We start from the raw sequence: 23,660 nt of genomic DNA on the forward strand, positions 1-23,660 counted from the left end.
TCTATACTAGGCCCTTTATGGGGGGTGGCGGCAGGGTCAATGCTAGGCTTTTTTCTAGGGGGTTGCGGCGGGGTCTATGCTAGGCTTTTTCCTGGGGGGGGGTAGGGAGAGTGTCGGCAGGATCTATACTAGGCCCTTTATGGTGGGAGTGGCAGCAGGGTCAATGCTAGGCTTTTTTCTGGGGGGTTGCGGCAGGGTCTATGCTAGGCCCTTTATGGGGGGAGTGGCAGCAGGGTCAATGCTAGGCTTTTTTTCTGGGGGGTTGCGGCAGGGTCTATGCTAGGCCCTTTATGGGGGGGAGTGGCGGCAGGGTCAATGCTAGGCCCTTTATGGGGGGAGTGGCGGCAGGGTCTATACTAGGCCCTTTATGGTGGGAGTGGCAGCAGGGTCAATGCTAGGCTTTTTTCTGGGGGGTTGCGGCAGGGTCTATGCTAGGCCCTTTATGGGGGGAGTGGCGGCAGGGTCAATGCTAGGCCCTTTATCGGGGGAGTGGCGGCAGGGTCTATGCTAGGCTTTTTTCTGGGGGGAGTGGTGACAGGGTCTATGCTAGGCCCTTTATGGGGGGGTGGCAGCAGGGTCTATGCTAGGCTTTTTTCTGGTGGGTTGCGGCAGTGTCTGTGCTAGGCTTTTTCCTGGGGGGGTGGCTACACTGAGAATTCCACCTTGGGTAAAGGTCTGGACTACAGCATGACAACCGCTGAAGTAAAATCAGAGATGGTTGTCACTTCCCATCCCTCACACATGAGAAGAGGAGGCCGAGTGCTTCCTTGCACATCCAGAACGTCCGACATTGAAGATGCTCCGGTCCAATGAGTTTTCTTTAAGGCGACGCTCTGGCCGGGCCCTTGTAGGTTTTGCACACTTTCAGGACGTCTGCCATATCCTCTGTAGGCTGAATACCAAGCAGCAGCGCTGAGCCTCTTCCATCCACCATCAGTCTTTGCTACGATATAGCAGTTTGGAGCTGGTCTTGGATACAGGATACAGTTGGAACAAACCCTCATCTGGGACCTGAAGAATGCTGTCAATACTTGTTTTGTTGGGACTTTCCTCCATTCACTTCCAGAGCTGCATATAAATGTCTCCTGGTTGCAGTTGGTAACACAATGAGTCTCTATGGCTATTCCTGCAATGTTCGGCTTTCTGCACCATAAATGACCACCTCCACCTTGTTTTTAGACGTGACACTTGAAGGGTCAAACAAGTGCTGGAAGTTTCCAACTTTTCTCTTCGGGAACCCCTCTGTGATGGGATCCGGGATCATTGGATCATTTTTGATGTAACCCCTTCTCATGTACAGCACCATGGAATTAATGGTGCTATATAAATAAATAATAATAATTGGGTAGCAGCGCTGGTCACTACGCCTGGGAATACATCATGTATATACTCACTGTGATGCCAGGGTAGGCCCGGGACCTGTCATCGGGAAGACTGATGCCCGGAGCCGTCCTGGCAGGACAGGTCAATGGACATTTCATCCAGAGAATTCCTAATTAATCCACGGACGTGTTAAGAGAGCGACGTAAAAGTTTTCATACCGGAGTTCCTGACAAGTTTATTTATAAGTCTTCCGAGCCTGGCCACGGACCTGAAATTAATGGTGGCATAAAAGGCTAATTTTACCCCTCTGGTCTGTACCGCTATGGGGGCACAATCACAGCCTGTGTAATGATCAGGTCATAGTATCGGGTACTGGTGTATAGCCCCATTGTCAGCACAGTGTGGGGGACATAGTCGTGAGACCCTGGGGGCTGGCACTGTGACTAGGGCACCATAATATGGTGCTGTTGGGCACGGTCTGTGTGTTTGTTGTGCTTTTATTTTGCCTTGAATGGTGTCCTGCACAATTACTGACCATTATTGTCGCAGATCTTTTCATAAGTGATTGCGGCACCTACTACATTTCTTAATCCAACCCATGAATGTGGTTGGTACTTGTGTGGGCACTGCCACTATAATCATCAGGGGGCATTGTGGCTGATAACGAACTATTATGGATAGAATTGAGATATAGATTTGTGGTTGGCCACGCCTAGGAGGGCCCTTCATGCCTGGCCGTGCCTTGAGGGGTGGATCTTGTGGCTGGACTCGCCTGGGTTGGTGGAGCCCCTCGTGGCTGGGCGCGCCTGAGGGGCCCTTCATGGCTGGCCGTGCCTGGGGTGATGGGGCCCTTCATCACTGAGCACACCTGAAGAGCCCATCATGGCTCGCCATAGGAGTTGTAGAGATCAATGAGCATGTGATACCTTCCATTGGCTCCATGTACGTCCTCACCTTTTGTCTACATTCACTTGTAGGTACATTCCTCGTGCCAGCAGGTAGGGAAGCAGGTATATTATATTTGCCCTGGCTACATTCTGTACCAGCTCATTTGAGTTCAAGACTAATTTTCTACTTCTGACTGACAATTGGTGACTGTGAATTATGTTTCCTCCACTTTCAATGATGTCTGTCTGCAAGTGCAGCTTGTGGCACACCGATACCTGCACCCATACATACCTACCCGCACACATAGCCATCCACATACATATACACACATACATGCCTTCACACACACATTTATATACATATATGCATGCATACCCTATATATATATATATATATATATATATATATATATATATATATATGTATATATATATATATATATATATATATACACACTCACTGGCCACTTTATTAGGTACACCTGTCCAACTTCTTGTTAACACTTAATTTCTAATCAGCCAATCACATGGCGGCAACTCAGTGCATTTAGGCATGTAGACATGGTCAAGACAATCTCCTGCAGTTCAAACCGAGCATCAGTATGGGGAAGAAAGGTGATTTGAGTGCCTTTGAACGTGGCATGGTTGTTGGTGCCAGAAGGGCTGGTCTGAGTATTTCAGAAACTGCTGATCTACTGGGATTTTCACGCACAACCATCTCTAGGGTTTACAGAGAATGGTCCGAAAAAGAAAAAAAATCCAGTGAGCAGCAGTTCGGTGGGCGGAAATGCCTTGTTGATGCCAGAGGTCAGAGGAGAATGGGCAGACTGGTTCGAGCTGATAGAAAGGCAACAGTGACTCAAATCGCCACCCGTTACAACCAAGGTAGGCCTAAGAGCATCTCTGAACGCACAGTGCGTCGAACTTTGAGGCAGATGGGCTACAGCAGCAGAAGACCACACCGGGTACCACTCCTTTCAGCTAAGAACAGGAAACTGAGGCTACAATTTGTACAAGCTCATCGAAATTGGACAGTAGAAGATTGGAAAAACGTTGCTTGGTCTGATGAGTCTCGATTTCTGCTGCGACATTCGGATGGTAGGGTCAGAATTTGGAGTAAACAACATGAAATCTTTGGGATGTGGTGGAACGGGAGATTCGCATCAGGGATGTGCAGCCGACAAATCTGCGGCAACTGTGTGATGCCATCATGTCAATATGGACCAAAATCTCTGAGGAATGCTTCCAGCACCTTGTTGAATCTATGCCACGAAGAATTGAGGCAGTTCTGAAGGCAAAAGGGGGTCCAACCCGTTACTAGCATGGTGTACCTAATAAAGTGGCCGGTGAGTGTATATATATATATATATATATATATACACACACACACACACACACACACACACACACACACACACACACACACACACACACACACATACACACATTATATATATATATATATATACACACACACACATATATATACACACACACATATATACATACACACACACACACATTTATATATACATACACACACACGTATATATATACACACACACACATATATATATATATATATATATACACATATACACACACACATATATATACACACACACACACACACACACACACACACATATCTATATATATATACACACACACACACACACACACACACACACACACACACACACACACATATATACATACACACACACGTTGCTTCACTCGGCTGGTTGCACAGGTAGACTCAGGAACACTTCTTGAAATAAATCTCTTGCTGATTTATTAAAAGACCACATAAACCATAGCACCGTTGAGTAAAGCAAACATGGCCTTTACGGCCTAATGGCAAAACAAAATAAATATAAGGTTCAAAAGGGTTTTTTCTCTGCAGGTAACCCACAGTTCACTGCTCCTCCTGGAGCCACGTGGGAGTTCCTCCTCTCCCAAGGCACAACACTCACTGACTCATGTCCTGCTATTTAACCTAACCATGTGATGATCACATGACCGTGACGACATTGCAGATCCTGTCGGTACTCAAGCTGGTGTGGGCTCTGCAGGGAGAGATGTGGTGCCCACCTAAAACCAGCCCATGTAAGTAAATTTAGTTTAACCATCCCAACACGTAGTGTGCTGGAGGAAACATCTCCTGATTCCACATCACTGATGCCAGTATGCGCAGTGACACATATCTCCCCTCATGCACTGTGCCTGTGACCCTGAACACTCTTGGCATTCTCTTGATGAGTTTCACGAGGTAGTCACCGGGAATGGTTTTCACTTCACAGGTGTGCCCTGTCAGGTTTAATTAGTGGGATTTCTTGCCTTATAAATGGGGTTGGGACCATCAGTTGTGTTGTGCAGACGTCTGGTGGATACATAGCTGATAGTCCTACTGAGTAGACTGTTAGCTGCTTTTTTCTTGCCATAATACAAATTCTAAGTAAAGAAAAACGAGTGGCCATCATTACTTTAAGAAATGAAGGTCAGTCCGAAAAATTGGGAAAACTTTGAAAGTGTCCCCAAGTGCAGTGGCAAAAACCATCAAGCGCTACAAAGAAACTGGCTCACATGAGGACCGCAAAAAGGCCACTCAAAAATTATTAGTGGAATCCTAGAAACAACCAAAAAACCAAAACACAAGGATCCCTAAAATGTAACCTTTATTAATTATAAAAGCTAAAATCAGTTTGCTCCAATATAAGAGACAATAATGTTAGGAGAAAAAAATTCCAAAAGATTAAAAACTAACTTACCCTATCAGGTGTCCTAATTACTGCACCCTACCTGACAGCGGAGGTTGGCACCCTAAGTTTCTGCGGTAGGCGCCCCCACTCCTCGACGGCTGGCCCTAATAGCCCTATTTACACCCTATATTCCCTAGTAGAGACCTAATCATTCCACAGAAAAAATGAAATAAATATAAAAAAACAAGAAAATGCACAAATAAACTAGAAAAAAGCAAAAAATTGAACTCAGCAAAAAAACAAAATTATTTTTATCATATTAGACAAAAAAGGTCCCTAGTAGGGCATAGCAAAACAAAATTATTGGATAACAATGCCAATATTTTGTAAAAATAAAAAATATCAATGTCTCGTTTATCCAACAAATATATCAGCGGGCCACTTCATCTCACACTGTTCCATATAGTCATATATATCCCGGGTTTTCAAACAATCAAATAGTACCCCAAAAAAAAGATATAATGTCCCTAATAGGACTACAGCCCACAAAAACAAAAACATCCCCGCAGGGGACCACCAGAGCAGATTGAGCAGTCAAAAAATAATAATAATAATGCCACTCCACAGTATATTACTGTAGCATATGTTTCTACTCATCTGCATCCCAGAAGCGTTGTAGGTCCTGTGGTCATCCAGCTCCGCTGGTCTCCTGCCGGGATATTCACCCTAGATTGCCCGACGCGTTTCCCCCCCGTGGAAATCCTGGGGGTTCATCAGGGGACATGGAACAATGCCACAAAAAAAGGATAGAGATGCAGGAGCGTATTCCATACCGTTGCCGTGTTATATGCCTGTCAGCTTCCTCCACGTGGGGATAGGCCACGCCCTCTCCTCGCGCACCCGGAAGTGTGTCATTGGAACGCACAAGCGCCGCCGGGCGCCTGATATGACGCTCCAAGCAGGAACGCATACCGAGGGAATCACCCTCAATGGATACCTCTGCGCCTGCGTGTAGTCACATACGAAAGTGCGTCACTGGAACGCACCTGCGCTCCAGCCACCTCACGTGACGTGTACCGAGGAAATCACCCTCACTTAATATAACACACCACGCATGCGTGGAGCTATAGCGTAGCGTTGTACAACGCTGCGGGGCTGCAAACTACATACCCCACCAGAGAATAACGTATACACACGATCCAACCACAACAAAGCCGGATACGGGGTATGGGGAGCACACTGTTACACGATGTAAATAAAAAAGGTTCGAACCCCTCGCTCCTTATACAGAGGAACACACAGATTTTACAATGAATAAACCGACATTCACCAAAAAGTAGATATATTATGCCCAGATACCATAAACTAGCACCCATTGGATATCAGACCGGCAACATGATGAACCAACACTCCAAAAAAGAACATAATAGAATGAACAAACACAGAAGAACAAACTAATACATAAAAAAGAAAGAGATTAATATCCCCATTTATTGTAAGGGTACAAATCTACCCGACAGGTTAAATACTCCCACTGTTCTGCAATTTGCAAAACACCTCATCTGGAATGGAATAGTGGCTATGTACAACCATGTCTTTAATAGATTTACCCCTCCTATATGTGACTGAGGGATATGGGGATATGTGCCCGCCAATGTCTGGATCCGATTTTAAGATCTGCCAATATTTTCTCAGGATTTCACAGACTCTACCTGATTGGTCATCATACGTGCCAATTAACCGTGTGATGGGAGCAGTATCCTCCTTCTTTCTTGGTACCAGTAAAGAGGTACGATTAGTCTTGTATGCAGCCTGATATGCGGAATCAATCTATTAAAGACATGGTTGTACATAGCCACTATACACCCCCTAAAAGATCTGGTACCTGGTTAGAGAATAGGTCTTTTGGGACATTCAGATGTGGACACTGTGCATTTTGCAAATATGTTTTGCCGTCCAAGACTTTTAGTAGCTCGTCGACTGGAAGATCATTCCAGATGAGGTGTTTTGCAAATTGCAGAACAGTGGGAGTGGTCTATATATGTACTTGCTCTTGCCCAAAAGACTACGTGGGGAAGACGAAGCGGGAACTCCGTGTACGTGTAGGGGAACACCTAGGGGACATCAAACACAATAGGGATACCCCATTGGCACGACATGTGAACGATACACATGGGGGGAATCCCGCGTCCCTTGTCTTTAGGGTGATTGAGGTGATTTCCCCTTCGGTGAGGTTGGGGGATTGGGACAGAAAAATTCTACAACGGGAGACGAGATGGATTTATCTGCTGAGGTCGGTGAGCCCTCTGGGCCTCAATGAGCAGATTTCCTTTGCGAGCTTCATCTGAAAACCATCTTGGTCCTTATGAGTATTTAACCTGTCGGGTAGATTTGTACCCTTACAATAAATGGGGATATTAATCTCTTTCTTTTTTATGTATTAGTTTGTTCTTCTGTGTTTGTTCATTCTATTATGTTCTTTTTTGGAGTGTTGGTTCATCATGTTGCCGGTCTGATATCCAATGGGTGCTAGTTTATGGTATCTGGGCATAATATATCTACTTTTTGGTGAATGTCGGTTTATTCATTGTAAAATCTGTGTGTTCCTCTGTATAAGGAGTGAGGGGTTCGAACCTTTTTTATTTACATCGTGTAACAGTGTGCTCCCCATACCCCGTATCCGGCTGTGTGGTGGTTGGATCGTTGCATACGTTATTCTCTGGTGGGGTATGTAGTTTGCAGCCCCGCAGCGTTGTACACCGCTACGCTATAGCTCCACGCATGCGTGGTGTGTTATATTAAGTGAGGGTGATTTCCTCGGTACACGTCACGTGAGATGGCTGGAGCGCAGGTGCGTTCCAGTGACGCACTTTCGTATGTGACTACACGCAGGCGCAGAGGTATCCATTGAGGGTGATTCCCTCGGTATGCGTTCCTGCTTGGAGCGTCATATCAGGCGCCCGGCGGCGCTTGTGCGTTCCAATGACACACTTCCGGGTGCGCGAGGAGAGGGCGTGGCCTATCCCCACGTGGAGGAAGCTGACAGGCATATAACACGGCAACGGTATGGAATACGCTCCTGCATCTCTATCCTTTTTTTGTGGCATTGTTCCATGTCCCCTGATGAACCCCCAGGATTTCCACGGGGGGGAAACGCGTCGGGCAATCTAGGGTGAATATCCCGGCAGGAGACCAGCGGAGCTGGATGACCACAGGACCTACAACGCTTCTGGGATGCAGATGAGTAGAAACATATGCTACAGTAATATACTGTGGAGTGGCATTATTATTATTATTTTTTGACTGCTCAATCTGCTCTGGTGGTCCCCTGCGGGGATGTTTTTGTTTTTGTGGGCTGTAGTCCTATTAGGGACATTATATCTTTTTTTTGGGGTACTATTTGATTGTTTGAAAACCCGGAATATATATGACTATATGGAACAGTGTGAGATGAAGTGGCCCGCTGATATATTTGTTGGATAAACCAGACATTGATATTTTTTATTTTTACAAAATATTGGCATTGTTATCCAATAATTTTGTTTTGCTATGCCCTACTAGGGACCTTTTTTGTCTAATATGATAAAAATAATTTAGTTTTTTTGCTGAGTTCAATTTTTTGCTTTTTTCTAGTTTATTTGTGCATTTTCTTGTTTTTTTATATTTATTTCATTTTTTCTGTGGAATGATTAGGTCTCTACTAGGGAATATAGGGTGTAAATAGGGCTATTAGGGCCAGCCGTCGAGGAGTGGGGGCGCCTACCGCAGAAACTTAGGGTGCCAACCTCCGCTGTCAGGTAGGGTGCAGTAATTAGGACACCTGATAGGGTAAGTTAGTTTTTAATCTTTTGGAATTTTTTTCTCCTAACATTATTGTCTCTTATATTGGAGCAAACTGATTTTAGCTTTTATAATTAATAAAGGTTACATTTTAGGGATCCTTGTGTTTTGGTTTTTTGGTCACATGAGGACCGCCCCAGGAAAGGAAGACCAAGAGTCACCTCTGCTTCTGAGGATAAGTTTATCCGAGTCACCAGCCTCAGAAATCGCAGGTTAACAGCAGCTCTGATTAGAGACCAGGTCAATGCCACACAGAGTTCTAGCAGCAGACACATCTCTACAACAACTGTTAAGAGGAGACTTTGTGCAGCAGGCCTTCATGGTAAAATAGCTGCTAGGAAACCACTGCTAAGGACAGGCAACAAGCTGAAGAGACTTGTTTGGGCTAAAGAACACAAGGAATGGACTTTAGACCAGTGGAAATCTGTGCTTTGGTCTGATGAGTCCAAATTTGAGATCTTTGGTTCCAACCACCGTGTCTTTGTGTGACGCAGAAAAGGTGAACGGATGGACTCTATATGCCTGGTTCCCACCGTGAAGCATGGAGGAGGTGTGATGGTGTGGGGGTGCTTTGCTGGTGCAGTGCGTCGGGCCGAGGTTACCGACGCTAGCGTTGTATACGCCACACAACGGGGGCAGCGGATGCATTTTTCCAGCGCATCCGCTGCCCCATTGTGAAGTGCGGGGAGGTGGGGGCGGAGTTCCGGCCGCGCATGCGTGGTCGGAAAAAGCGGACCGTCGCCGGCAAAAAACGTTACATGTAGCGTTTTTTTGTGCCGACGGTCCGCCACAACACAGCGCAACCGTCGCACGACGGTTGCGACGTGTGTCAATACGTCGCTTAATGTTACTCTATGGGGAAAAAACGCATCCTGCAAGCACTTTTGCAGGATGCGTTTTTTCGGCCAAACGATGCATTGTGACGGATTGCAAAAAACTCTAGTGTGAAAGTAGCCTAAGACATATTTTCAGTTGTTTCACACTTTTTTGTTAAGTATATAATTCCACATGTGTTAATTCATAGTTTTGATGCCTTCAGTGTGAATTTACAAATTTCAGTCATGAAAATAAACAATAATCTTTAAATGAGAAGGTGTGTCCAAACTTTTGGTTTGTACTGTACATACCCGCACATATACTTACCCGCGCATGTGCCATGTTGTATAATGATTTCCAGCATTTTGAGACCTGTGTTTTATTTTCCTTTTAGTATGCCGCTAGTTAGACATCAGTATGAGGTCTTGCCCATCGCTCGCCTCTCGCCCGTTATCCATGTCCGCTGGCACGGTGAGCAGAGGGCACCCATCCAGGAATAACTATGACTTGGGCTGACATCACGGGCCAGCTGCACATCCTATAGCCGGTCTCTGGGAAATAAACAGGTCACTTCACATCTCCTGCAAGAGCAAAATGTGTCTCCTGTTAACTCTGGAGGTGACTGAGGAGCTCCCGTTAACCCTGCACCTTTCCCAGAATGTTGTGCCTCCTACATGGGAAACCTGTTTGTGGCATAGTACGTGGCCTGTGTGTGAGTGTGGCCTGTGTGTGAGTGTGGCCTGTGTGTGAGTGTGGCCTGTGTGTGTGTGTGGCCTGTGTGTGAGTGTGGCCTGTGTGTGAGTGTGGCCTGTGTGTGAGTGTGGCCTGTGTGTGAGTGTGGCCTGTGTGTGAGTGGCCTGTGTGTGAGTGTGGCCTGTGTGTGAGTGTGGCCTGTGTGTGAGGATCCCTCAATACTGCCATATGCCCCACGACAACCCCTTTAAGAAGGTATACTGGTAAATGAAATTTAAAATTATACAATTTCCTAAATACCTTTTGTATCAATAACATGGTCTTTGAGTTAGTAGGATATTTTTTATTTTTTTTTATCCACTGGAAATAAACATGAAATGACAGCAAGCAGAGATACTGATATTGGTGCAAACTGATATAAAGAAAATCCGGTGGAAAATTGTATAATTTTTTTTTTTTATCTCGTGACACACAAGTCTGTGCATCGTAGAAAGGCAGTATACTGTATGGCAGGTAATGTCTCACGTTCATTTTACAGGGAAAGGAGTTAGGTGAAAAATTATTTAAGCAGCAGAGTTATTAACTCAGTCTCCAGCACGTGGACTCCATATAATATCCATTGTTCGCAGCTTCAGACTTGCGTCACAGGCCTGTAAACCCTGCCGGCACTGCTGTACTCATGCTGTGAGTCAAATCAACGCGTCCTAAGTATAGTCTATCCATTACAGTCCGCCGCGTGCTAAGCCTTGATTAAAGGGTATTCTCTGCGTGCCGCATGTATGTCGCCTGTGTTGTGGCAGCTGAGGTTTTTCTGTATTCATTCTGCCGGCTGTGCCATTTGTAATGGATTAGAAGCCCAGTGGATATTATTGATGCCTGGAGCTGGGCTACTGGAGGTATGACTATGGGACTGCTGGCTAATTTGATTGTGTTTAAAGGGATTGTCCATATGCTCTTAGATGTCAACGGAAAAAGTCCCATTCTTTAAAAAAAAAAAAAAAAACACTCACCTTTTAGCTTAGTTTCTTATACAGAGGTCCAAATCCACTGCATAGGCATAAAATGAAAGCATAGCATGCTGACTACCTGCAGCCACCACTAGAGGGAGTGTTGCATAGTGATTTAGTATGGACATCCGCTCCGGAGCTCCCTCTAGTGGTGACGGCAGGTATCCAGCATCTTTCAATGCTATGTCTATACAAGGGATTCAGAGCTCATCAGAAAACCAGAGCTTTGACAGCTATACGGATCTACTAAGAAATTAATCCGCTCAGATTCTTGAACCTATTGTATAAAATAAATTATTTACAGTCAGTCACTTTGCTATCCAGTGACATTTTAAGACAATGCCAAAAAGTGTTGGTGTTTTACAGTTCATTGGCGACCGGATCAGGGGATTTTAGCAGCCCTATTTATTTTTTTATTTATTTTTGCAAACGGATATATCATAGCGAGCGTGTAAGTAAATATCTTCCACGTTCCTTGTTTCGCCTGAAGAAAGTGTCTGTATGCAGCCATTATATGGCATATACAAAGTGTGGAACGACGAAATGACAGATCATTTATCGTGTACAGTAGAAACACTGTAGTTAATTCTACAAGCTGTGTGGAAAGCTGGGTGACAACCAATATGGCGGGCAGCCTATAAAGCAAATATGTCACCACATTTCTCACAACAAGCTACATACATTATTACATTGATTTTTAGACCTGATTTGATTGATGTACTTACTGTGATTATCCATGTCAGAATGGCTGTATTATCCATTCCGAATTTTTAAACATAATCTCAGCCCTCCTAGTCTGACCATTCCTCAGTATCCTCCTTCCTGCTCAATCTCTGCTTTCCTACATTGATTGACAGCACCTGTGTCCTCCCAGCTGCTGCTTAATCTCCACCCACCTAGCCTGATTAACTTCTCTGTATCCCCCTCTGTTGCTGAATCTCCACCCACTTCTCCTGATTGACAACTCCTCAGTATTCCTCCTCCCAGCTACTGAATCTCCACCCACCTCTCCCGATTGATGGCTCCTCAATATCCCTCCTCACTCCAGTTGAATCTGCACCCACCTGTAATGATTGACAGCTCCTCAGTGTCCCTTCTCCCTACTGCTGATTCTCCCACGTCATGTCCTGATTGACAGCTCCTCAGTGTCCCTCCTCCCAGCTACTGAATCTTCACCCACCTCTCCTGATTGATGGCTCCTCAATATTCCTCCTCCCTCCACTTGAATCTCCACTCACCTGTTCTGACTGACAGCTCCTCAATATCCCTCCGCCCTGCTTATGAATCTCCACCTACCTGTAATGATTGACAGCTCCTCAGTGTCCCTTCTCCCTACTGCTGATTCTCCCACATCATGTCCTGATTGACAGCTCCTCAGTGTCCCTCCTCCCAGCGGCTGAATCTCCACCCACCTGTCCTGATTGACAGCTCCTCAGTGTCCCTCCTCCCTGCTGCCGAATCTCTGCACCTCTCCTGATTGACAGCTCCTCAATATCCCTCTGCCCTGCTGCTGAATCTCCACCCACCTGTTCTGATTGACATCGCCTCAGTGTCCCTGCGGCTAATTCTTCACCCAGTTGTTCTGATTGACAGCTCCTCAGTAATCCTCCTCCCTGATGCTGATTCTTCACCCACCTGTCCTGATTAACAGCTCCTCAGTATCCCTCCTCACTGCTGTTGATTGTCAAGCATCGTCCTGATTGACAGCTCCTCAGTATTCCTCCTACCTGCTGCTGAATCTCCACCCTCCTAACCTTGTTGACCACTCATATGCTTCTAGAGCTCACCCCCACTCCCTTCAATGGAGCTGAGCTACAATAGAGCAGATCTAAGATGATCGGTGCCGTTCCCAGGAAGGTGGCTGGAGCGTAGCGTTTGTGCAACTTCTTAAAACTTTTTTTACTTTTTGGTAAAGAGTGAATTTTTAGTAGTGATTCCTATGGCCAGTACTAGGTTCTTTGTGTCATTCGATGTCATGGCTTGTGTTCCGTGTCATGCTTCTTAAAGGGGAAATGCAGTAAATGAACTTTTATGTCAGATACGTTTGCAGACTATGTACCGCTATCAGATCCCTTTTAACAACTTGATGGTTTATAATAAAATGAGAAAAAAAAAACAAAAACAACTTACGGTATTAACTTTTTTAGTAAAAGTCAGGTCAGGAGAGCCATTTCCTGTGGTTTGCAGGCGTCTAATCTTTGTCCTTTCTTGCCTTCACAGACGAGAGATGACTTCTTGGGTCAGGTTGACGTACCTCTGAATCACTTACCGGTAAGATGTTCAGTTTTCCAGTTTGCCCATTACGTAATGGTGAACCCTCAGGGACGGACTTTACTCGGGTCTGAGGAGCTAATATTTGCTCTCGTCCATCGTTGCATTGGGTATAATGTTGGGTTAAGTGATGTCATCCAAACAGGAGGTTAAATATTTGTCAGCAGGTTCGGTCATACCACGATTTTACTCCTGTGACGCCCCCTTGGGCCATAAACCGCTCCTTTGCTTTACTAATTGGTCATAACCGTGGCAGGAAATGTAAAATAGACCTGCACCTTTATCAGGTTGTCCCTATCTGTAGAAGTTCTGAAAAAGTCTGCATTAAAGGAATATTGATGGCCTACCCTTAGTATCGGGACAGAGTGACAGCAGCACAGCTCTGTACGCTCCGTACACTTGTGTGGTGGTCATTCTCAGGTGCTGCACATCAGGTCCTATTAAAGAGAATGGGTGCTGAACTGCAGTACCCCAGAACAGCCACTGGTTATTATAAGGCTCTGTGGTGTACCTTACAACTGACAGTGCGCTCTCTTACCAGCTCATCACTTCTAATTAGAGCTGGCGAGGGAGCGCACTGTCACTGTGCACTGACAAGAATATTGCACAGTAGGAAGGGAGTTTGTACTGGTGACCGCTGTATCCCTCAGGCTCCAGGAACAGCTAATCAGTGGCGACCATATGAAAATCAGGCTGGAAGTGTAGGAGCGTGGATGCACTTGGACAGCTTCTTCTCTCTTTGGGGTTGAGCGCTGCAGCCCATCAAAAGCCGGTGATGCAACACAAGAGCTACTGATTGGCTGCAGTGCCAACAGAACTAGTGCTCAGCAAAGTTACTCGCTACTCGAGTTTGCAAATGAAAGTTTCCTAACTAGTTTTGTTTTTTTCTTTTTTTTTCTTGGCTTCTGTTTATTCCTGAGGGTTCAGATATACTTTCTATCACGAACCATTCTGACTGGAGCTTTTCTAGCCCTTGCAGTGAAGTTTTGCATTCCTGAACCAAAGCCGGCGTTAACAATTAACCTTCTCGTTATCAGACAGAAGATCCAACAATGGAGAGGCCGTACACATTCAAAGACTTTCTGCTTAGACCAAGGAGGTGAGTGCTCGCCTAATGGACCGGGTCTGTATGTCCAGTCCGCCCATCAAACATGTCGCTTCATTCCTTATATCGAATCTTACAGCCACAAGTCCCGGGTGAAAGGTTTCCTGAGGTTAAAGATGGCGTACTTGCCAAAGAATGGAGCCCAAGAAGAGGAAACCAGCGAGCAGAGGGAAGAAGTGGAGGTAAAGACTCGTCACCAGCCCAAAATATTTTCTAGCTATCCTTGAAAAGTCCGTTGTGCTGATCTCAATGATGGGAGTCCTACCGTTAATTTGGGTATGGCACCCATTGGTTTACTATTGACTTTACTACCCAAGAGAGAGGTCAATAGGATCCCGCAAGGCACGTAATGGTGACAGTGCTCTACAACAAGAGCTTCGCTGACCGTAGACTTTGTTGATCTTCTCATGACTTTGGAGTGAGCCCATTTGATGAGCATTTCAACCCTTACTATAGTTTACCCCAGAGATGGCTCACAGGTTGTTTCCATAACTTCATGTTATCTGGTGGGTAAGGGAGAAGTCCCAGTGGTCAGACCTCCAGTGATCATTGTTATCCCCATAGAACAGAACATCACTTGAGAACTTTTTGGGACTTTGACCAGTTTATGACCATATATATGTTATTTTCATATGTGCTGTTTTAAAGAGGTTGTCCACTCCTTTTTTTCTGAATCTGCTTTTTCCATCTAATGTGTATCGAGGCCTCCTCAACTCTTCCCCTAATAGAGAACATCTGGGTTGAGAAGGATCGGGCATGTTCTATTTCACTGCCTGATCATTTTGCTTTCTCAGGATATAAGCCACTACTAGAGGTGTCTGGCTTACTCCACTAAGGTTTGGCCAACAAGCATCTTGGTTGTCAAGGAACGTTTAATCTTTTTTAGTCTTTTTAATTAAAATAGAAGTTTTCCATCTTCATTCTTCACATGTGGTAAGTGCAGGGGTGGATAGAACATTGGTACAACTTGGGGGCACAAGATGCTATGGGGCCCACCTCCAAAGCAAGTGGAATTGTGCCTTATAATGAGCTGTTGGACTGCAAAGGCCCCATAGACTGTTACTACACAGGGGCCCTCTTACGTCTGTGTTCGCCCCCGAGTAAGTGCATGGGTTAGGGGTTGTTCAAAAATTATAGAAAACTACATCCGATAGGGTTTTTACTGACCACCCACATTTCAGGAGGACCCTTGACGTTCTACTAGGAAGAGTTGACTTTATTTTGGTTGAAATTTCCTCTTTTATTGTATTTTGTTTTGCTTTTTTTGCCTCCAGCAGACCTGGGACGTTGTGGACTTGAACGACTCTACCTCTCCACTCCAACAAGAGCTGCCAGCTCCCCCTATGCCACCAGGATGGGAGGAAAAAGTGGACAATCTTGGGCGCACGTACTATGTCAACCATAATAACAGGACCACGCAGTGGCACCGGCCAAGCCTAATGTACGTGGCGCAAATGATATCCACCCAAAAATACATTTTAAAAAATCGACCCGAGTGTTGACCAAGTAAATGCAGTCTCTACTGATCACTTTCTCTGTCCAGAGCTCGTATTCCTGCATGTTTTCATCTTCCAATTACAAGATTTTTTTTTTAACCAATCACCTCGTGATTATATGTGCGGCATGGAGAGGCAGTCTCTTTTTACAGCCGATAGAACTTCCAAGGCAGTGGAGGTCCATTATCAGAGTGGTTGCCGATTCTCTTCCTCCACACATTGGACCTCCAAGACGAGGCAGAAGACCACACCACCTTGTCACATTGAAGCTGTCTGTCACCATTTTCTGGTATTTACCATCTCTTTTTTTGTCCCTATCCAGAGACGTCGCCTCCGAATCCGACAATAACATCAGACACATCCAGCAAGAGGCCCACCGGGTGTTCCGGTCCAGGAGACACATCAGTGAAGATCTTGAGCCAGAACATGTAGAGGGAGCGGACATGCCTGAGGTGGGTGAAGCCTTGACTTAGCGGTTTCGTATATTCCTTGGTGCCTGTTGTGGATCCATCTACACAGAACTTGCATTTTATCTACAGGGGTTTCCACTGCTGCTCCAAAAATCATGCTTGGGTTAACCCTTTCCTACAGATGGGCTTATCATTACTCCCTAGTCATGATGTTTCTCTTACAGTAGGATGGAATGGAAATGGAATAGTGTGCTGACGGTAATATACAGGTGACACACCGCCACGCTGGCCGGATCAGAGTCGCCTCAATAACATCATACAAGAAGTAGATCCAAGGGTTAGGAATCCATATTTTACCCCAAAGGCTCAACATGTGCCTGATGTAGGCCTCCCTGACCTGCCAGTGTCCCATGCATAGTAGACCATGTCAGAAGCATCTAACATGCCTTTAGACTGTAGAATGCTATGTCCTCCTAAGGGTCACTGCTTCTTACCCCCCAAAATAGACATAAGTAAATTTAAAGGGGTTTTCTAATTTTCATTGATCAGGAGTGCACCTCTCCCCTTGCGTCCTACGTGTTGGGTTTGGCCCGGTGGTGTAGTTGTTCCTTTTGTCCAGACTGGGCGCTCTCGATGCTGCAGTATGAGTTATAACCTTGTTTCTGCATCATCACATGGCGAAACCCACAGTAATACTCCGCTTTATAACTTGGGGTTAGGGTCCCTTTAGAGTTAGGTGCCCAGCTGGGGAGGTTTGTTTTTAGGTTTCTATCAGCGGCTGTCGTCTTCGTTCTGGCTTCGGTCGTGTCTCTGACACTTGATGGAACAGTCAGTGCTGTTGTCATTCGCCGCAGAGACTTTCTGTTTTGATCCATACACCAGTGTATCAGGTACCAAGCTGGCACGTAGGAAATCCATTTAAAGAGTACCCCCTGCTCCTGGCTCTAATTCCTTGTTTACAGCCTGCAATATCACTTGGAGGTTATTACAGAGCAGGGCTGGAGTCGCAGCCGCACAGCTCGCTAATCTGCCCTTTCTCCGGAATACAAACCATCTTGCTCTGCCTGATTGATTTTAACTTTTGCTAATTCCTGTGCTATTTGATATTGTCGTCTCCATTCGCACCAAAGCTACATTCTGATGGCTGTTAGCCTCATGTATATGACATTTGAGGTGCCACAAAGCCATGTGGTTAGATGACATGTAGAATAATGCAGCTTTGGTTGCTACTAGTGTGTAAAAAGCTGAAAAAGTTCTGGAAAGTATCCGTGAAGTGAACCATTTGATGTGGCTTTGGGTTAGTATCTGGCTGTAAGACATCTTATAGTAGCGCCACCTACAGGATGAGCCTGGGATGTCACCCAGATAAAGGCCACTGTCATGATTTAGAGGCGGCTGCCTGATAAGGTCACAGACTGTGTAACAATGACAAGGAGACATACTCCAGACCTCTGCCTCGGATTCCAGTGTCATCTCCCTGCGACCTTGGACAAATCAGTCAAGTCTTTGTCCCTGACACCAAAAATAGCTCAGATTGGGACACTGTCCTTAACTATCCTCCACAATATGTACTAAATAATGCTCAAACATTGCATCGTTTGACAACTGCAGAGCCCGCACATTACTGGCTGCTGACGGGAGTTAACCTTTATAGATGGATTTTGTTGGATAGTCCTTGTCAAAACAAGCAACTTTCCAATTTACAGCCTATTAACATTTACATCCGTTCTTGCGTTAGGAACACTTTTTTTTCTTTTGTTTCCAGCATGTTCCCTAAGAGACCGACCACCGCTGCTGACCATCTTGTAAGCATTACGCCGAAGCTTTCTGCGATCAGGCGGTAACGGCGTGCTCCAACGATCCTGACCAGCTTTTAAAACAAGCGCTTACAAGCGCAATAAAGGAGAGCCTGTGTGTACTGCTCATGTTCTGCTGTCCAGCAGCGGTGGTCGGTCCCCAAGGCAACGAGCTCTACATAAGTGTAGAGAACGGCTGCAAATTTTAATAACCAGTAACTTGCAAAAATGCTTGTTTTTATAACGCCCTATCCGACAATATCCATCTCTATGAAGATGGAAATAATCCTTTATTGTCGGTGAAAAAGTGAATGGTTATCGTATGTGCTGCCAACAATATGCATGTGCCTCAAACCGGAAAGTTCTCTGATGTTTTCGTGGGCCACTATAACTCAAAGGTGTCCAGCACATTGATGGACCTGACATTGGAGCCACAAATTAACACTTAATAGCCCATCATGAAGGTGCTGGTAATTTATGTGACCAGTTCCCTCTCAGTCCTTAAATTATAATAGTCAACCATACCCGAAGGAAGTGTCCCATCTACTCGTTTTACGACATGTCGCGGATCTCATTGCCGGACTTTCCCCTTTCGCAGGTTTGATCAAGGTCTGCTGCCGCTCTTGTCTGCGCCCTATAACGATTTCCGGTGAAACTGCAAAAACTTCCGAATATCGTGATGAGATCGATTCCTAGGACTCCGGTTCAGCGACCAGGTCAGTGGCATCTGGCGGCTAGACGAGAAGCCCACGAACCTCTTGCCTTCTGCCATCTTCTGGTGCCAGTTTTGGTTCTGGCGCGACGTCATCTGTGGGGCATGATTAACAGATGGCATCACACCAGCCTTGACCAATCAAATGGCGTCCCGGGTGCTTCGGAAGGCAAAAGATTCGCCGGCCTTCAGACTAGCCACCAGGTACTACTGACTTGGACCCAAGTCTCGCGAATTAATCTGCTCATCGCTAACCACAAGCGATCGCGGGATGTTGTCGAGAACATTGTTTTTCCCTTAGCAGATGTTCTCTCCAGGTGAAAGCGAAGTGGACGGCTTTTGTCCATCATTAACTCTGGTTTTCTTCCTTCTCCAGCCGTGGGAGACCATATCTGAGGAAATGAGTCTGAGCAACGACGCTCTGAACACATCGCTGCCACCGCCCGCCTCTCCAGTCTCCCGAGCCAGCGCTTTGGAACTTTCCGAGGAGCTTAACCGGAGGCTACAGATTAATTCGGAGTCCAACGGGGAACAGTTCAGTTCACTTATTGTAAGTAGTAATATTGCAGTTGGCACACATCCGCAGCGCTACGTGACGTGCTCAGCCTGCAATTAGCGACTGTGCCAACAAGTCACAAGTAATTAGAAATCTGGAACGTCAAATCGTCTGAGATCTTCAGATTATCCCAACGGCCACAGCTTCCGCCTGCAAAGAATTTTAAAATGGTTCTGTTTTTTTTTTTTCTCTCCTTCTTCCAAGAGCCATAATAACTTTTTTTTGTTGTTTTTTTCCTCCCAGCTCAACAAAACATGTTGAGAGCCTATTTTTTTTGTGAGACTAGTTACTCCTGTGTCTCCATTTTCTAAGACCCATAACTTTTTTTTTTTGCTTACCATCCAAGGAGAGTGTGACGAGCTGATGGTTTTTAAAATTAAATTTTTCGCATACTTACAACAGTTAAATCGCCTTTTATTGTTTTGGGTTTTTTTTTGCGGAGATGTGCGGCAAAACAAAGTGTGTGGTGTGTGTTATTTTTCTCATGAAAAAAAAAAAAGTTAAACGAAAAAATGAAAAATTGATCTATTTTCTGTTTAAAACCACACAAATACAGTGCCTACAAGTAGTATTCAACCCCCTGCAGATTTAGCAGGTTTACACATTTGGAATTAACTTGGCATTGTGACATTTGGACTGTAGATCAGCCTGGAAGTGTGAAATGCACTGCAGCAAAAAAGAATGCTATTTCTTTGTTTATTTTTTTTTTTAAATTGTGAAAAGTATTTTCAGAGGGTCATTTATTATTCAACCCCTCAACCCACCAGAATTCTGTTTGGTTCCCCTAAAGTATTAAGAAGTAGTTCAGGCACAAAGAACAATGAGCTTCACATACATGTTTGGATTAATTATCTCTTTTTCCAGCCTTTTCTGACTATTTAAGACCCTCCACAAACTTGTGAACAGCACTCATACATGGTCAACATGGGAAAGACAAAGGAGCATTCCAAGGCCATCAGAGACAAGTTCGTGGAGGGTCACAAGGCTGGCAAGGGGTACAAAACCCTTTCCAAGGAGTTGGGCCTACCTGTCTCCACTGTTGGGAGCATTATCCGGAAGTGGAAGGCTTATGGAACTACTGTTAGCCTTCCACGGCCTGGATAGCCTTTGAAAGTTTCCTCCCGTGCCGAGGCCAGGCTTGTCCGAAGAGTCAAGGCTAACCCAAGGACAACAAGGAAGGAGCTCCGGGAAGATCTCATGGCAGTGGGGACATTGGTTTCAGTCAATACCATAAGTAACGTACTCCACCGCAATGGTCTCCGTTCCAGACGAGCCCGTAAGGTACCTTTACTTTCAAAGCGTCATGTCAAGGCTCGTCTACAGTTTGCTCATGATCACTTGGAGGACTCTGAGACTGACTGGTTCAAGGTTCTCTGGTCTGATGAGACCAAGATCGAGATCTTTGGTGCCAACCACACACGTGACGTTTGGAGACTGGATGGCACTGCATACGACCCCAAGAAAACCATCCCTACAGTCAAGCATGGTGGTGGCAGCATCATGCTGTGGGGCTGTTTCTCAGCCAAGGGGCCTGGACATCTGGTCCGCATCCATGGGAAGATGGATAGCACGGCCTACCTGGAGATTTTGGCCAAGAACCTCCGCTCCTCCATCAAGGATCTTAAGATGGGTCGTCATTTCATCTTCCAACAAGACAACGACCCAAAGCACACAGCCAAGAAAACCAAGGCCTGGTTCAAGAGGCAAAAAATCAAGGTGTTGCAGTGGCCTAGTCGGTCTCCTGACCTTAACCCAATTGAAAACTTGTGGAAGGAGCTCAAGATTAAAGTCCACATGAGACACCCAAAGAACCTAGATAACTTGGAGAAGATCTGCATGGAGGAGTGGGCCAAGATAACTCCAGAGACCTGTGCCGGCCTGATCAGGTCTTATAAAAGACGATTATTAGCTGTAATTGCAAACAAAGGTTATTCCACAAAATATTAAACCTAGGGGTTGCATAATAATAATTGACCCACACTTTTATGTTTAAAATTTATAAAAATTTAACTGAGCAACAAAACTTTTTGGTTTGTAAGATTTATGCATCTGTTAATAAATCCTGCTCTTGTTTGAAGTTTGAAGGAATCAACTGCTGCAAGTTGCTAGGGCATGCTGGGAGTTGTAGTTTTATAACAGCTGGAGAGCCGAGGTTCCCCACCCCTGCTCTAACTTATTTGCATCTTATTAAACCTGCTAAATCTGCAGGGGGTTGAATACTACTTGTAGGCACTGTAAAACTAAAAAAGCATATTTGGCATCGTTACAGCAGAAAGTCTGATATATATATGTATTGTGTGTATATAATTTTTTTTTTTTTTCTTTTTACAGCTTTTACAATACAGGTTAAGTAATTTTACTTTTTATCTGACTTTCAACTGTGACGATGCTAAATATATGCCATTTTATTTTTAATGTTTTAAACTGAAAATAGATCAATTTTTTCATTCTTACGTTAACTTTATTTTCTCAGTTGTCTGAGCAGTTGTTCTATACATTGTAGTGCTATTATAAATATTGACAATAACAGGATGGGCTTTTATTTAAAGAACCAGGGTGGCAATGACGGGGCCTTTACAATACAACCCACCGATTCCCCCCAATATTGAGGGAGCTGATGGGAGGCAGTGGACATCGGCACCTGCACTCCATGTAAAAGTTATATCAATGATTAAACAGCAGCGATCGGAGCTGGCTCTGGGCTCTGCTGTTACAGACATGTTGGCAAGTACCATTATGGAGTGGGTTCAGTTCCATACACCCCCACCCGACATAAGACTCACCATTTTGTCCTAACTCCGAAAGGAATTAACTAGAAGGACAGAGTTAATTAAAACCTGGCTGATTTCCACTAAAAACAATATCCACATGTTATTGGTGGTATTGTAGTTTAGTCCCTTTGTCTATTAGTCAGAGATATGATACAAGACAGAACCCATAGATACATGTGGTGTGGTTCTGGAAGAAAGCTGCCATGTTTCTCCTGTACTGTAATCCCCCTCCCTTTTTTTTTTTTGTTTATGACTTCTATTATTCTTGCCCATCCCTTTCCAATCTTATTTACTCTAATTATTGATTAGCTATTTAACGCCAACATGCATTACATAGAAATTCCCAATCTTTCCAGGTAAAATTTTTACTTTGTGCAATGTAGAATTTTTTTAATTTTTTTTTTTTTTTTTTTTATGGAACCCATCAACAAGTAGGCTTTTTGTCCCATTTATTACCCATATGAGCACACTTTAGTCCTGTTAATGTGGATATGTAATATTTGCTTTGGATATTCCTGTGATTATGAAAGTTTTCGTAAACCGATCAATCAATAGCAATTTGTTGATGGTTTCTTCGTGATCCTTTACCTAGGTATGTGAAATCTTAAAAGGCCAATATTGCAATTAGACATCAACATTCTTTCCCCAAAAATTAATTTGTCACAAAATCAAGAATCTATAGTTGGAATTTTTATTTTAGGAGAATATTACTTTTAGTCAAATAATTTTTTCCAGTTTTTTTTTTTTAGGCTTTTTTTATTCTTTCCCTGAATTTAGTTTTTTTGCTTTTCTGAACTGAAGCAGAATTTTATCCCAGGGAATATAAATATACTAACCATAGCCACCAAATTTTTTTCTCCACTGCAGCAAACCGCTTGGGAAACACGAAAGGTAACATATATTCGCAATACAACGTGGTGATTTTTGAAGACAAAAGAAAAAATATATATTTTCCTTAAATTTTTTATTTTTTTTCAATAAATGAGACCATGAAACTTTGTGTTGGCAACCAGGGCATTTATCATGTCTGTTTTGGGTTTTGAAATGTATTTATTTTTAAAAATTTTGCTAAAAATTGACAAAATTTCTTTAAAACAATCTGTTTTTCAGCAGCGGGAACCTTCCTCGAGATTGAGGTCTTGCAGTGTGACAGATGGCGTTGCTGAGCAGGTTCATCTAGCAATGGTAAATCAAAGTTCACCCACTTCTTTTCTTTTTTTATTTTCTTTTTTATTACTACTCAGTTGAGCTTTTTCCTGTGGGGGAAAAAAAAAA

At 44.4% G+C, this 23,660-nt stretch overlaps 1 protein-coding gene across 19 annotated transcripts in view; it reads left to right on the plus strand.

Moving 5' to 3' along the window:
* NEDD4L (NEDD4 like E3 ubiquitin protein ligase) overlaps positions 1–23,660 on the plus strand; it is a 291,147-nt gene that overhangs the window by 207,826 nt on the left and 59,661 nt on the right. For 14 of the 19 annotated variants that reach the window (XM_077282720.1, XM_077282669.1, XM_077282696.1 and 11 more), the window contains 7 exons: positions 13,489–13,539; positions 14,577–14,638; positions 14,724–14,826; positions 15,919–16,085; positions 16,463–16,592; positions 19,435–19,608; positions 23,496–23,570. In XM_077282720.1, coding sequence (XP_077138835.1) covers positions 13,489–13,539; positions 14,577–14,638; positions 14,724–14,826; positions 15,919–16,085; positions 16,463–16,592; positions 19,435–19,608; positions 23,496–23,570 — 762 coding nt within the window. The remainder of the gene's footprint in view (positions 1–13,488; positions 13,540–14,576; positions 14,639–14,723; positions 14,827–15,918; positions 16,086–16,462; positions 16,593–19,434; positions 19,609–23,495; positions 23,571–23,660) is intronic. The other 5 variants (XM_077282677.1, XM_077282730.1, XM_077282787.1 and 2 more) reach the window with 1 other exon arrangement.

Source organism: Ranitomeya variabilis, chromosome 1 (assembly GCF_051348905.1).
Source record: "Ranitomeya variabilis isolate aRanVar5 chromosome 1, aRanVar5.hap1, whole genome shotgun sequence".
Classification (NCBI taxonomy): domain Eukaryota; kingdom Metazoa; phylum Chordata; class Amphibia; order Anura; family Dendrobatidae; genus Ranitomeya; species Ranitomeya variabilis.